At 37.9% G+C, this 15,778-nt stretch overlaps 1 protein-coding gene across 1 annotated transcript; it reads left to right on the top strand.

The window, feature by feature from the left end:
• Window positions 1-225: 225 nt before the first annotated feature.
• LOC119780853 (lipoprotein lipase) lies at window positions 226-14,653 on the top strand. Its single transcript, XM_038281079.1, has 9 exons — window positions 226-452; window positions 2,896-3,092; window positions 3,175-3,375; window positions 7,153-7,264; window positions 7,371-7,604; window positions 10,381-10,623; window positions 10,831-10,951; window positions 11,196-11,408; window positions 13,789-14,653. The coding sequence occupies exons 1-8, from the start codon at window positions 353-355 to the stop codon at window positions 11,338-11,340; spliced, it is 1,353 nt and encodes a 450-aa protein (XP_038137007.1). The 5' UTR covers window positions 226-352; the 3' UTR covers window positions 11,341-11,408; window positions 13,789-14,653.
• Window positions 14,654-15,778: the final 1,125 nt, after the last annotated feature.

Consider the following 15,778-nt stretch of genomic DNA (forward strand, 5'->3'; position numbering starts at 1 on the left):
GGTCCCAGTCTTTAAACATGAAATGTCTCACACTTATCTAAAACCCTTCCTAGTTGATGATTTATTGATTTTATTTTTTGTTATTTTTGTAAATAAAAGTCTATCCTCCTCCACACTCTGTGTTGGAACTTCTCCCATAAAGCAGTCTAATCATTTAGCTCCCGCCCGGAGGTGCGCAGCCAATGGCGATGCAGAAGTTTCCATCCGCTATTTAAGACGCATCCAGTTGAAGGTGGTTCAGATAACAGCGCTGAGCGCTCAGCAGGAAGGATCCTTATATCCATACTGTCCTCTGGGGCGCGAGATTGAAATTGATTAGAGGGTTTCGCTAAAAACAGCGCGGCTGGAAGAGATGAGAGCCTGGCAGCTTTGGTCTCTGTGCTTCCTGTTGGTGAATGTAGATGCGCAAAAAATAACTTCCCTGGAAGAAGATCTCACCGATTCTGCATTTGGTGAGCCCACATTTATATTGATAAGTCTTCCTATCACTAAAGCAAGCAAAAAATAAATAAATAAAAAAATTAAAAAGTTCAGATGATAATTAACGCCTTAATGATTTTTGTAATTTTGTCCAGTGGCGGTTCTAGACCAAATGTACCAGGGGGGGCAGGAGGGGGGGAAGCCTGTTTTCATGGGGGCACAGAAAAGCATGAAATAAAAAAACAGGGCAAGGGATTCAAATATATTATAAGATAGCATGAAGTGAAATTTTTATTTAATTAGGTTTGATTAAAATTCTATGCCTTATTAGGTCAATATACATTCATAATTTACGAATTTTACATATTTTTGACTTAATTTAAGTTAAAAGTACCGTTTTCTATAAAATCTGAATTAGAACAAGTTTTTTTAAATTTGTTTTGAAAAAAAACATTTAGCAGATGAAAACTGGGATCCTAAGCTATCACCTTATTGTGATAGGGCGACAGTGGCGTTGGATGTAGGAGTTTCCCCTGAAATCGAAGGGTTGACGGTTCAAGCCCCAACTCCGAATTTCATTGTCGTTGTGTCCTTGGGCAAGACACTTCACCTGCATTGTCTACTGATGGTGGTCAGAGGGCCCGGTGGCGCCAGTGTACGGCAGCCTCGCTTCTGTCAGTGAGCCCCAGGGAAGCTGTGGCTACAATGTAGCTTGCCACCATCAGTGTGTGAGTGTGTGCGTGAATGGGTTAATGAATGTAGTGTAAAGCGCTTTGGTCAAGTCTCCTAACTTGAATAAAGGCGCTATATAAGTACATGCCATTTACCATTTAAATAATTAGTAAAGCAGAATTTTTAAAGGAAAAAAAATGAAATAGATCCAAAGGACCTATCAGTAACCCTGTCTGTTCCAGCGCATATCATCATTAGAATTTATTTGAGTATTATGTCTTCATGGGCCCTAATAGGGGCCAGGACGTGATCTACAGGGGCCCTGGCCCCTGTTGGCCCCTGTCTAGAATTGCCCATGATTGTGGCCAAATTTGAATGAAAACACCTGTTGATGCCCAAACTAATCTTTTTATTCATTTATGACTAGGCTACTCAACTTATTATTAGAGATATAGATATAGGGACATTTATGAGTGGAAAATAATGGAGTGTGCATTTACACTGAGATACAAAATATATTGTTTTAACACTAAATAGTACATCATTGGAAAGTGATACTCCTTTTCAGCTAATATTCAATATTAGTCATGTGTGCACCCCCCCCCCTCATTATTCTGATACCCCTCAAAAAAATCCTTGAGGAATGAATTGAAATAGGTAAAATAATATTTTTTGTATTACGTCGCATTTATAAGATGAGCCTAAATCATGACTTCTGTTGTTGAAGCTATCTGTTGTTCAATTCACTCTCTGCACACCTCTGTTAAACACAGTGGTGGAAACATCATGCTGTGGCAATGCCAGGAACAGGGTCAGGAACCGGAAGATTTAGAGTCGATTATGGAGGGTGTTAATTGCACGACAGTCCTGGAAAAAAAAAAAAGCCTCAAAATAAATTTTGGAAACCGCAAAAGACTTGAGACTGGGTTTGACGTATATCTTTCAGACCAGAACATCAAACATAGAGGCAGAGCAGATGTTTTAGATCTAAACTAAAAAAAAAAAAAACTGAAAGAAGGGGACCAGGTCTAGAGTGGAACAATTATTTTTTTAAGCTTAAGCTCATTAACATCCAATGTTAATGAGCTTAAGCTGTTGGGTGAAATAAGGACAACAATTTAGGTTTTCATATGTGCAAATTGGGTGACGTAATGGTCACAACATTAGCTGCTGTAATGGCAGCAAATGTTAGTTCTTTTAAGTTTTGCCTTCACAACTATAAAAACAAGTACATGACACATTTATCAGATACCTAAATGGAATACCATGTATAATTGTATAAATTCATCCCACTTCACAATTATCCGCTGCAGTTTGCTGGTCTATCTAATAAAATCCAGTTAAAATGCAAAGAAGAACTCGCTGGCTGATTGCTGATAAATTGGGAAAAAACTAAAAATAAAATTCTTTTGCAATATTTTGTAATGAGAAGATTTAAGTCCAGACTTTTCCTGTGGTCCTTGCCAGTTGCTGAGTTCCTTACTTTGAAAATCATCCCAAAATGGGCTCAGCTGGTTAAGGATCAGTGGTATGGAAGGATCAATGGGACCAGAGTACCGTAATTAAAGTCTCAGTCTGTAGGAACAAAGGTAAAAAAAAAAGAAAAAAAAAGCATCAGTCGAGTATGTAAAAGTCTGCTCTGGCCAAGTAAACCTTTTAGCTCTATTCTTATTTAATCATAAAGCTTTTTTTTTTTTTTTTTTTACAGAGGAACTCTGCATGGTTCTTCTGTAGTTATTTAGTTAGGCATCTTCTTTTACTGTTTCTTCTGATATTTGTTAAAGAGGAATTCTTTTCATCCAGGCAACTTATTTGACCCTCTGAAAGATTTAATTGATGGAAAGGATGACCATCATGCACCTTTAGCAAAATTCTCCCTTCGTAATCCATCCCATCCCGGTGATGACCTCTGCTATATTATTCCTGGCCAGCCAGAAACCGTGTCTGCATGTAACTACAGCAGCACATCCAAGACCTTCCTGGTGATCCACGGATGGACGGTGAGTACAGGGACCTTTAAAACCCCAGTTAGATGTTATTTCAAAGTTTCCGTGGCTTAATAACCTGTTTCGGTCTTTAAAGTTTTTAGTGTCTTGCCAACAGCTGAGCGGTATGTTTGAAAGCTGGATGCCAAAGTTGGTGTCGGCACTGTACCAGAGAGAGCCGATGGCTAACGTTGTTGTGGTTGACTGGCTCAGCTCGGCTCAGAACCATTATGCTGTTGCAGCTGAGAAAACCAAAGCAGTGGGAAAAGAGATTGCACGCTTCATTGACTGGATGGAAGTGAGTGGTCCTCTCAGTCATTTTTAATGAGATCTACTTCGTAAATCATGAATTTAAAAGTGTTTATTGTTAAACGGGCTCTTCTGTTTTTGTTTTATTTTAGGGGGAAATTTTAAAATGAGCATTTTTTTTAAATCAGATGATGGTTCACCAAATCTATAAATGGTTTGACTTAATAAATTAAAACAGAGCCATCCATACCAGCCTGATTATTATGTTAATGAGTCAGTTCCCTGTAAATCTAATTTATAAATCTGGTGATTTACCTTTTATACCAATGTTGAAGAGTTTTGGAGCACTCTTTGCTTTTTTCCATATTTTGCATTTTTAAATATAAGCAGTCCCTAATTTGGAAAATATAAAAAAAAATTTAATCAGATTTTAGTCTGAACTTTCAGTAGGCCACTTGGAAACCTCCAGTTTATTTTTTTCTCTACCCAGAGTTGGATTTGCTGGTGTTTTTCCTTCCATTAAGCTCCTGTATAACCCACATGAGCTCATGCATAAAGTAAACATTTTGATAACCATATTCTGGTAGAGAGCAGAATTCTTCTTTCCATCATTACAGCAAGTTGCCCAAGTTCACGATCAGCAAAATGGCTCCAGACCATCCCACTTTAACTGTATGTTGTTAGAAAATGTTTTAGTCTTTTGTCAGACAGAATCAGCATATATATAAAACATTTATCTTTTGTCACTTTAGTTCTCACAATATTTTTCCAGAAGTCTTTGGACTCATAACAGGCCTTTAAGTCCTTGTTGATCAGCAGTAGTTTTAGCCTCTTTCATAGATAAATTTCTTTTTGCTAATTTTCATTTTTATTGTTCAATCGTAAACCCTGACCTTCACTGAAGCAGTGAGGCCTGCAGTGCTTTAGATAATTGCTTTAAAATCTTCTGCAACCTCCTAGATGAGTCATTAATGTACTCCTCCCTCTTCTGATGTGCATCCACTCTCTTGCAGATGATGGCTTTAACTGTGATTTTCCTGAGTCCCAAGCTTTAGAAATAGTATTTAAAACCTTTCCAGACGGATACATGTTTTACTGATTCACTTAGGCTGAAGTACAATGTGTTGGTCTGCTAGTAGAGCTTACCTTTATACCTTTAGGGTCTTGTCTGTGTGGAAAAAAAAACAAAAATTTTTGTAAACAAAAAAACCCTTTAGTAAAATGTTATTGATGATCCAAAACTTGCATCAAACTCAAGGCCTGCAGGCCGAATCTGGCATATCAGAACAATTTTATTACCCTCAAGAACCAAAATATGCTTGTCATATCATAAAGTAAAGACATTTCCTCTGTTAAAATGTACAAGGTGTCAGGGTTTCGTTGTGGTTTGAGGACCCAAAATGCAGAGGCAGAGAGGCTGACGAGATTTCTTGCAGTTTATTGGGGCAAAACAGTAAACAAAGGCAGGAATGCAAAAATTCAACTAATAATGAAAAGCAAACCAGAACTATGGAGACATCTCGGGGAAACCAAACACGAGGTGCCAGGGAGAGACGAGGTAGGTGGACAACAGCATGGGAGGACAGCAAAGACAAGGAAACAACAAAGAGTGAGAGCAGAGGGAGAGTATATACAGGTGCTGGTCATAAAATTAGAATATCATGAAAAAGTAGATTGATTTCAGTAATTCCATTTAAAAAGTGAAACTTGTATATTATATTCATACATTACATACAAACTCATATATTTCAGATGTTTATTTTGTTTAATTTTGATGATTACAAATGACAACAAATGAAAATCTCAAATTCATCATATCAGAAAATTAGAATATTGTGAAAAGGTTCAAAATTGATGGCCCCTGGTGCCACACTCTAATCAGCTAATTAACTCAAACCACCTGCAAAAGCCTTTAAATGGTCTTTCAGTCTAGTTCTATAGGCTACACAATCATGGGGAAGACTGCTGACTTGACAGTTGTCCAAAAGACGACCATCGACACCTTGCACAAGGAGGGCAAGACACAAAAGGTCATCGCTAAAGAGGCTGGCTGTTCACAGAGCTCAGTGTCCAAGCACATTAATAGAGAGGCGAAGGGAAGGAAAAGATGTGGTCGAAAAAAGTGTACAAGCAAGAGAGATAACCGCACCCTGGAGAGGATTGTGAAACAAAACCCATTCAAAAATGTGGGGGAGATTCACAAAGAGTGGACTGCAGCTGGAGTGAGTGCTTCAAGAACCACCACACACAGACGTATGAAAGACATGGGTTTCTGCTGTCGCATTCCTTGTGTCAAGCCACTCTTGAACCACAGACAGCGTCAGAAGCGTCTTGCCTGGGCTAAAGAGAAACAGGACTGGACTGCTGGTGAGTGGTCCAAAGTCATGTTCTCTGATGAAAGTAAATTTTGCATTTCCTTTGGAAATCAAGGTCCCAGAGTCTGGAGGAAAAGAAGAGAGGCACTTCATCCACGTTGCTTGAAGTCCAGTGTAAAGTTTCCACAGTCAGTGATGGTTTGGGGTGCCATGTCATCTGCTGGTGTTGGTCCATTGTGTTTTCTGAGGTCCAGGGTCAACGCAGCCACATACCAGGAAGTTTTAGAGCACTTCATGCTTCCTGCAGCTGACCAACTTTTTGGAGATGCAGATTTCATTTTCCAACAGGACTTGGCACCTGCACACAGTGCCAAAGCTACCAGTACCTGGTTGAAGGACCATGGTATCCCTGTTCTTAATTGGCCAGCAAACTCTCCTGACCTTAACCCCATAAAAAATCTATGGGGTATTGTGAAGAAGAAGATGCAATACACCAGACCCAACAATTCAGAAGAGCTAAAAGCCACTATTAGAGCAACCTGGGCTATCATAACACCTGAGCAGTGCCACAGACTGATCGACTCCATGCCACGCCGCATTGCTGCAGTAATACAGGCCAAAGGAGGCCCAACTAAATACTGAGTGCTGTACATGCTCATACTTTTCATGTTCATACTTTTCAGTTGGCCAACATTTCTATAAATCCTTTGTTTTTATTGGTCTTCAGTAATATTCTAATTTTCTGATATGATGAATTTGAGATTTTCATTTGTTGTCATTTGTAATCATCAAAATTAAACAAAATAAACATCTGAAATATATGAGTTTGGATTTAATGTATGAATATAATATACAAGTTTCACTTTTTAAATGGAATTACTGAAATCAATCTACTTTTTCATGATATTCTAATTTTATGACCAGCACCTGTATAGCTGACTGAGACGAAGGCAGGGCTAACGAGCTGACAAGGTGCAGGTGTGAGAGGAGACAACGAGGGAGCCAAGGGGAAAGGAACACACACACACAAGAGGGCAACAGAAAAACATGAGAACTAACATAAATCTAGAAATTACAACAAAAGAGGAATTAAACCAATAAAACTAGGAAAACAAAAGTAAAGCACATTAGAAACAAGACATTGACACAAGGTGGCTAAAAAAGGCTAAATAAATGATAGTAAAGTAACAGCCATAAATGCTAGAGCAGTGATATCTTTGTAAATAGAATGTTAAAATCAAAAGGGTGATTTATACCACTATAGCTGGCCCTTTAAAAGATTTGATGAATGTAAACTGGCCTGATATATAAAAATTTATTTAACAGCCTGATCTAAAAAAATGTAAGCATGACAAAAGGGTATAAAAAAGCAACACTCTATAAGTTAAATTAATTAGAAGAAACACATTTAATGTTTGGTGCTCTATAGTGAATTCTCTTTTACACAATAAGGCAGTATTTGTCTCACATAAAATAACTTTCTTTATCATTATTACATATATTTTTAAAAGGAAAGCACCAACATGCCTCTTGACAAGCTTCACCTGATTGGCTACAGCCTTGGAGCTCATGTAGCAGGATTTGCAGGCAGCCATGCTTGCAATAAAGTCGGACGAATCACTGGTAAAGAACTGAATGAAAATTTTTTATTTTTTTTTTTACCAAATGCTATTTTCTTTTCTTTAGCTGATCCCATTATCATTGTTTGGCTTATTTTCTTTACATGCAGGTCTTGAACCAGCTGGACCTGACTTCGAGGGTGAACATGCCAACAGGCGGCTTTCTCCAGATGACGCCAACTTTGTTGACGTCCTCCACACCTTCAGTCGGGATTCCCTGGGTCTCGGCATTGGGATGCAGCAGCCTGTCGGCCATGTTGATATTTACCCCAACGGAGGGAGCTTCCAGCCAGGTTGTAACCTGAGAGACGCCTTGGAGAATATCGCTAACTTTGGGATATTGGGTAACGATTCTGTTAACACTAATTTACTGTCTGATATTTTATTTTATGCTGTTCATATATTTATATTTTAAAAAACCTTTTTTTCCCTGAAAGACTCATGTACTTAATAAGTTTTTGGTGCACATATCATCAAAAAAATGGTACATCTACCCGCTTTTTATAAAGCTACTTAATATATTAGTGTTTGATTTAATCATCCCTAACAAATATTTTTATACCCCTCGGACTTTTATTCACTCTGTCATGAAATAATGAAATAGCTCATATATGAATTCTAATAGAAAGAATGACACAACACAGTGAATAATTATGAAGCCTCAAGATTATTTTAAGCTTGTTTTACATTTAAATATTTAAAAGGTGCTGCTTGCGTATCTATTTTGTTTCTTAATTTTGAAACCCTGCTCACTGTGTTCATTAAAGAGAGAACAAATAGATTCACTTTAGTCAAAATATATTTGCAGCTGTTCTGTGAGCACCTCATTGGTATGTTAGAGAACATTAGTGAACAATCTATCCACCAACATTCAGACACAAAGAAAGACAGAAAGAAAATAAAGCAAAAACATAGAGACAATGTATAAAGAGAGAGGTGCTGACAAACAAATATTGCAGGCATTATAAACCCAAATGTTTCATGTAGTTTATTAGTCAGACAGATAACAAATGAGTGTATGTAGAATAAGATGGATAGATGATAATAAGATGCATTGGATGATGTGCAGAAATATAAGTTAACACTGCTTGATATCATTATAATACCATGGTAAAATATGGTGGTGGAAATATCATACTGAAGGGGTTAAGTGGGTTGGGGTGGGGAGCTGGATGGATGTCTCTTTTCTGCTACATGGACAAACTGTCAGAGTTTTAGGGAAATGATTAGAGCTAAATGTAGGGCAATGCTTGAAGGATAACTTGCCATTAGTGGTGGTGGTTCACCTTTCATTAGGACCTCAACCAATAGAATACAGACAAAGTCCAGAGTAAAGTCCAATAGAGGAACTTTGGACTTGAAATTCAAAGAGCAATTTGCAATGGATAGACAAAAGTAAAATTTTTTATGTCCTAGGCCAGGGGTGTTAAACTGGTTCCAGAAAGGGCAGTGTGGCTGCATGTTTTCTTTCCAACTAAGCAATAGCAAACCAGACTCTAGTCATCTAACCAAATGAGTCCAATCTGCACACACTTGATGAGATGAATGGAGTCTGATGCACTATTGTTTGGTTGGAAAGAAAACCCGCAGCCACATGGCCTTATCTGGAACCACTTTGACACCCCTGTCCTATGCTGTTATTTTCTCTTCATCAAAGGTTCTTCTTTGGCCAATTCCACTCCACTTTTGACATGGTACTGGCTTTCTTAGTAACCACTCAGCAGCAGGTTTTGTTGGAGCTGAAGCGTAATGCAAACAGACTGCTGTTCACTGGATGGGTATGGATTGGTTGAGCCAGAAGTGTCCATTAGCAGAAAAACTAGCATTTCCCAAACATGCTAAACTATAGGAAATCCTGGTAAATGTAACCAGAAAGCTTAAACCTTGGTGCAACGATGAGATATAGACTATTCTAAGCATCAAATGAGACTGCAATGTTCAGCTGCAGCTCAATGGGCGACAAGAAATTAGGTGTTCACTGAGGTAGTAGAAAGAATGACAAGTATGGCTGATTTTTATGCATATTATAGCAATGCTGGATGGCTCACAACTGATGTCCATTGACTTACTGAGTCAGTGAAAGCACAAAAGTAGGAAAAGGTCACATTGAGTGGAGCGGTGCAGTTTTAAAAATGTATTTTTTTGTTTGTTTGTTTTCCTTCTCTATAGGCCTGCAACTAACGATTATTTTGCAATTTGATTGATATGTTGATTATTTTTTTGATTGATCGATTTTTGATTTTGATTGATCGATTAACAATTTTGTCAAAGGTTCCTTTTATCAAAATTAAACCAGGGGAAACTAATACGTTTCCACTTAAGGAGTTCTGGACAGAGCATATTGAAAGACACTTTTTTTTAATCTTAAATGCAAAATGTTTATATATTATTTTTATAACTTTGATATATATTGCTCTAAGTGGGTTGCTCTGTCAGCTAAAGGTAAATTTTACAGTCTCTATACTCCAGTTAAGGATTAATCGATTACTAAATTAGTTGACGATTATTTCAATAATCGATTAATTGTTTCAGCCCTACTTGACTACACAATCCAGCTCTATTATGTGTCTGTCTATCATGTAAATTACAAAAAGAAGTATGTGGATGTAACTTGACAAAATGTGAACAAGTTGAATTGCGATGAATGCTTGTGAAAGAGGCAATATATTTGATTATCATGTCAGAGTGTTAAGGTCGTTAAACATGGTATAAATGTGAAGGCCGCACTGTAATTTAGTAGTTTAGTTTTAAAGCAAATATTTCAAAAGTATTATGTTGGATGAGGGTTTTATTTTGTTTTGATCGCTATCAAAGATTTAACTTAGTTTTAACAAAGTTTTAATGACTAAAATTAAGAAACATACCATGATTTAATTTTTTGCCATATTGACCAATCCTGATGGCAGTCCTATCGATCATTAGCGCTTTTTATAACTTTATAATTTTTGTGAATTAACGTTTTTTTGGTCAGTTGAACCATAACATATTTCACACATGCATCAAAATAAACACTGGGCCAAAACATAGCTAAGAAAAGGCCAGACACAATTATGTGGGAGCAAACTGACCCATTTAATCTCTCCTTTAAGCTGCATTTCTTCATTCATCTTTTCTCCTTAGCTATAAATGATGCAGTGAAGTGTGAACATGAGCGCTCCATCCATCTGTTCATCGACTCCCTGCTTAATGTGCAGGAACCAGCCAAGGCCTACCAGTGCGGCAGCAATGACATGTTTGACCGCGGCATGTGTCTGAGCTGCCGCAAAGGCCGCTGCAACAAGCTGGGCTACGACGCAAGCAAAGTCCGCAAGCTTCGCAGCATTCAGATGTACACCAAGACACGGGCCTCCAAGCCATTCAGAGGTCAGAAAACCTTCATGTGTAAAACTGGTCAACAAGAGAGCTGCAGTAGGGCTAATCCTCTAAACCAAGTCATATTTGTTTGGAGAAGAGATTAGTTATTTGAGATTTGAGTTGCAAAACTCCAATTACTTGAGGCTTTATTTAATCTGAAAGTGGTGCATGTTTTCAGTTCAGTAAAATATCACATTCTCTCTCTTGTCCTCCCAGTTTACCTCTACCAGGTAAAGATCCACTTCTCAGGTAAAGTGAAATGGTCAGAGATGGAGCCTTCTCTCACCATCTCTCTGTATGGAACAAGAGGAGAGGCTGAAAACCTTGAGCTTAAGCTGTGAGTCAGCATTTTACATGCTTATTCTAAAGGATTTATAACACCATGTTTGCATTTATGGGAGTCATGTGCAGTTTTTAACTCCAAGTAGTAGCTTCAGACAGAAACAATAAACAGTGTTATAATCCTACACACATTAACCAGTTTTACTTTTATTGTCCAAGTGTATGTTTTATAATTCTTATTTCACCATCCTTTGACAAGAATTTTTTTTATTAGCACTAGCATTTTTTTTTCTATTCAGGAGGGAAAGACCTGAATCAAACATGACACAATCATTCCTTCTGATGGCTGAAATGGATATCGGTGACCCGCTGCTGTTGAAGTTTAAGTGGATGGAGACAAACAGCTGGTCTGTCTCCAGCCTGTTGAAGATGGTTTCCTCTTGATGGTCAAGTGACTCAGATAGTGTTCCGGTTGACAAAATTCGTATCAGATCTGGTGAGACGCAAAATAAGTAAGTTAAGGGAAACTGTTAATGAAACTAAAGCTTGCCTGTCTGTCACCTGCAATATTGCATAGATAATGATGTAGTTCTTCATTGTATTAGTGGCATTTACCATTAGGGAATACTAGGCAGTTGCCTAGGGCCCCAAGTTCCTGGGGGCCCCATAAAACTCTGATTACATGTATGGTAATCCTTATTAGTGCACAATAATTATGTTTTTGATAAAATAATTTCACTAAAAGGCTATTAGAACGCTTATATTAAGTTTGTCTCAAAAACAGTATTGAGTTTACTTTTCTTCATGCTTTGCATCTATGTTTGTTTCACTGCAGTAAAGATAAAAATGTTAAAGCTACAGTGTGTAATAATTACAGGGATATACAGTCAGAAATGTAATATATTATACATAACTATGTTATTTATCATCATCTACCAGCTCAGCCTCTTAACCTTAATATTTGCATTGCCTTAGAATTCGTTATTTATAATTACATAGGAGCGGGTCTCGCAGCAATGGAGGCAGACATGTTTGCGCTACGACAGCACAGAGCCAACAAAATAGCGATTGCAAGATCGCCCATTACGCTCGAAAGTAACTACGGCAAGTTGAGAGAGATGAACTGAAATCTATACCCTACAAAGACTAATGAAATACTATCTGTAAAATTATCTATGTAAACAAACCTCATCACTTGAGAAGGTAGGTGATGCGGACATCGTGGAAGACATTTTGTCCCGTAACGCTCGCCGTACTGTTGGGGGGGAGAAGCGGTGGGGGGGAGATGTTCATGTTGCTGCGGTCTGCAGTCTGGACGTTAGATGTCGCTGAAAATTACACACTGTAGCTTTAAATTAATAAGATACATTTTCCCTACGGAAGCCGAGAGCGGTCGTACTCGACTTTTTTTTTTCCCTTTGCTTTCTTAAGATAATGACATAACTATCTCGTTATCACGGTTAAACCATTAATTGTTTTCTCGAGATAATAAGATAATGATCTCATTATCATGAGAAAACAGTAATTGATTTCTTGAGATAACAAGATAATTAACCTGTATGAGTAATGAACCAGGCTGGCCAACAGCCCTGGATTTCCAGTCCATCCATGCCTACGGTAATCATAGTGTGTAGTCGGGGGTACCGCTTGTGCGCAAATATTAAGATTTTAAGTTTCCTATTTCTTTTCAATGATTGTCAGGTCATCCATCCATCCATCCATCCATCCATCCATCCATCCATCCATCCATCCATCTTCCTCCGCTTATCCGGGGTCGGGTCGCAGGGGCAGCAGCTTAAGAAGGGAGGCCCAGACTTCCCTCTCCCCAGCCACTTCTTCTAGCCCCTCAGTAGGAACCCCAAGGCGTTCCCAGGCCAGCCGAGAAACATAGTCTCTCCAGCTTGTCCTAGGCCTTCCCCGCGGCCTCCCCCCGGTGGGACGTGCCCTGAACACCTCACCAGGGAGGCGTCCAGGAGGCCTCCTAATCAGATGCCCGAGCCACCTCAACTGGCTCCTCTCGAGAGAGGAGCTTTGCCTTTTGACTAAGCTCTCTCTTCACCATGACGGAACCGGTACAGCGCCCGCTTCATGGCAGACGCTGCGCCAATCCGCCTGTCGATCTCCCACTCCCTTCTTCTGATTGTCAGGTCATGGTTGATAATTGGATTACAGTAGAAACAACTCTGCCTTTTTAATGAAAAACTTTAATCTGGACTCATTTTTGGGGTTAATGCATCTTATACCCGTTACAAGTGTAAAACCAGGCGCTAAGGGGCAGGAGGCATAGGTCTAATTTTTTATGAATCAGAAGTGGAAGCAAATCATAAAACCAACAACGTCGTCTCTATACCTAAAAGTTAAACACAGGATTATTTAAAGAATTTCACATTGGCCTCCATGACTCATACTTATAAATCCTCTCCCGCTGTTGTGGTATTGAAGGATATAATCAGTTTTAACATACACCAATCATCTCGTTATGACGAGAAAACGGCTTTTGTTATCTTAAGATAATGAGAAAATTAACTTGTTTTCTCAAGAAAACCACAGTGAAAAAGTATCTGAGGGACACGACTGCTCTCGGCTTCCCTAATATTGCATCATAAATACTTGTCTACCATTTTTTTCCACTTGTTTAATCAGGTCTGAACAGTTTCTGCATTAATAGTATGTAAATATCTGCTTTCAAAGAAAAGTATTCTAGTTGGTTTAACTTATAAATGAAGTTAAAACTGGTTATTTGTTCCATGAACGGCAGAAATGTCTGCTTCCAAATAAAAATGGATTTGCTCTGTAGAAATAACTGTTACAAATCTGGCGTAAGCATTCAGACTAGTTTGGAGCCTGTTAATGAAGGGGCCAATGACCGTCTCACATGTTTCTTTTTTGCAGGATCATTTTCTGTTTGACAGACCCTGATTCCCACAATTCTTCTGGGGAAGTCACATTTGTTAAATGTTTGGATAAACAGAGGATGAAACCATAACATATTTCAAAAAAGTGAGAGGCTCCTTTTTTTTTATTTTTTGTCTACAACTACGTTGAAGAATGCCTGACAGTGAAGGTACTCATAAATGAATTTTTACATTAAAATGCACCATTGATTAGCTTCCGACTTGGTCAGATTTGATCTTGCTGTTTTTGTATACCCAGTAAAACTAAACACTCACCACTGTGGATCTCAGTGCAGTTCATGACTTTGGCACAAGTATCAGTGAGCCTTTCTCTGTTCTTCACCTTAGTGACTTTCAATTCTGTCATTTTGATTTTCTGACTTTTATGAAGCAAACAAAGCTCTAATTTTGCATTACTTTTACATTATTTGTGCTGCTGTTATATTGATCTAAATTCATTATATAAATTATGACTCAAAGACATATGAAGGTAATTTATCGCTGCATTAAACTTATGAATTCAGCTGTTAGGTGCAGCGTTTAGCTAACATAAATATTTCCTTTAAGTTTTATGGTCATTATCCTCCTTTTTAATTATTTTTAATTGAAATGTGACCGTTAGCTCTATAGGGATTGGCACTACTATCCTTGTTACTGTAAAAAGTGGAAAAGTGATACTAATGCACAAAAAGAACAGTATTTTTTTTTTTTACTGTGAATCAATGTAAATACAACTATGAAATAAAATGCATATTTTGACTGAAAACAATATTAAAGGTAAACTCTTTGGTTCAATGTATAATTTTTTTTTGTAATTTGTGACGTCAAGCACTGTACTAAATATACATTATTCAATAAACTGTGTTTTCTAAATGTAAGACTACTTTATTTGAACATTACTCTTTCCACTGTCGCCCAGTTTTACTTTATTACCCCAAAAACAAAATCTGTTTTTGATCCAAAGGAACATGTCAAACTCTCACACAGTTGTGATAAAAAAAAATCAACAAGGTCTTAGCTTACATGTCTTAATGACATGCGTTATTTCTTCATGTTCCTGCTGTTGTGACGCAGTTTTTTCTCTGACTGTGTCAAGGTGACACAGAGCGTGTTCGAATCCAGACATGCGAGTTAGCTGCACAGCTGGAGTTCACAGCTGTTTGCCTTTTTTAATGGCCAAAAACATGTACAGTTCAGCATAAAACAAAAAAATGGTGCATCAGCGTAAATTGGAGGAGAAAAAAAAGACAATTCTGATTATCAAAAATTAAAAGGTGCATTTGAAGTCAGTGCACTGAAACAAATTATATTTTTTGCCACTGATTAGATTAAAAGTATATTTGAAGATTTTCACGAATTTCTGAAAAGACCCGCCCTCTTTACTTTGAAAAAATTGCACATGCACAACCATATACCCGCTTCTGAGAGGGAATGCCTATTGAACGCTGCGGGAGCATGCATGAGCCCATTCTCCTCATGCACACTTTGTTTAAAAGCTGCAGTTTACATCGCTCATACAAGCTTACTTTCCAAAAGAAGATTTGCAATTTTTCCACTATGTCAGACTCAACACCGGTAAGTGAAAATGGGGATTAGCACATAGGACAGCCTTAAGTAAACATATCCCAAAAATGACAATTAGGAGGACCACTTATTTAGATGATCCACATGGAAAAAGAACATCCTCCACTATACCTTTAAGATTTGTCTGGACTTTGACTAGGCTGCTCCTACACACATATTTGGTCATTGTATTGTTGGATAGTAAAAATTAACTCATCTTTTAACAAACTTTTACCCAGATTGCTATTGTTCACTCTGTGATGGATATTTAAGTCTTGACTGGACAGCTGTGTTTATAAAAAAGAAATAAAAAAATTAAATTACACAAACTTTAGCAGCTAGGTAACAGGCTAATATTGGGCTACTGTGTTTTTTCCATAGAATAAAATCCTAATGTGATGTGAAAAAAGTTCAAAGAGTCTGAA

Source organism: Cyprinodon tularosa, unplaced genomic scaffold, assembly GCF_016077235.1.
Source record: "Cyprinodon tularosa strain WSP-4 unplaced genomic scaffold, ASM1607723v1 ctg167, whole genome shotgun sequence".
NCBI lineage: Eukaryota > Metazoa > Chordata > Actinopteri > Cyprinodontiformes > Cyprinodontidae > Cyprinodon > Cyprinodon tularosa.

Excerpts from the sequence above, each read along its gene's own strand:
- LOC119780853 (XM_038281079.1), top strand. The coding sequence starts at position 353 with ATGAGAGCCTGGCAGCTTTGGTCTCTGTGCTTCCTGTTGGTGAATGTA. Across the intron at positions 453-2,895 it reads TCTCACCGATTCTGCATTTG|GCAACTTATTTGACCCTCTG; the intron begins GTGAGCCCACAT and ends CTTTTCATCCAG. Across the intron at positions 7,265-7,370 it reads TAAAGTCGGACGAATCACTG|GTCTTGAACCAGCTGGACCT; the intron begins GTAAAGAACTGA and ends CTTTACATGCAG.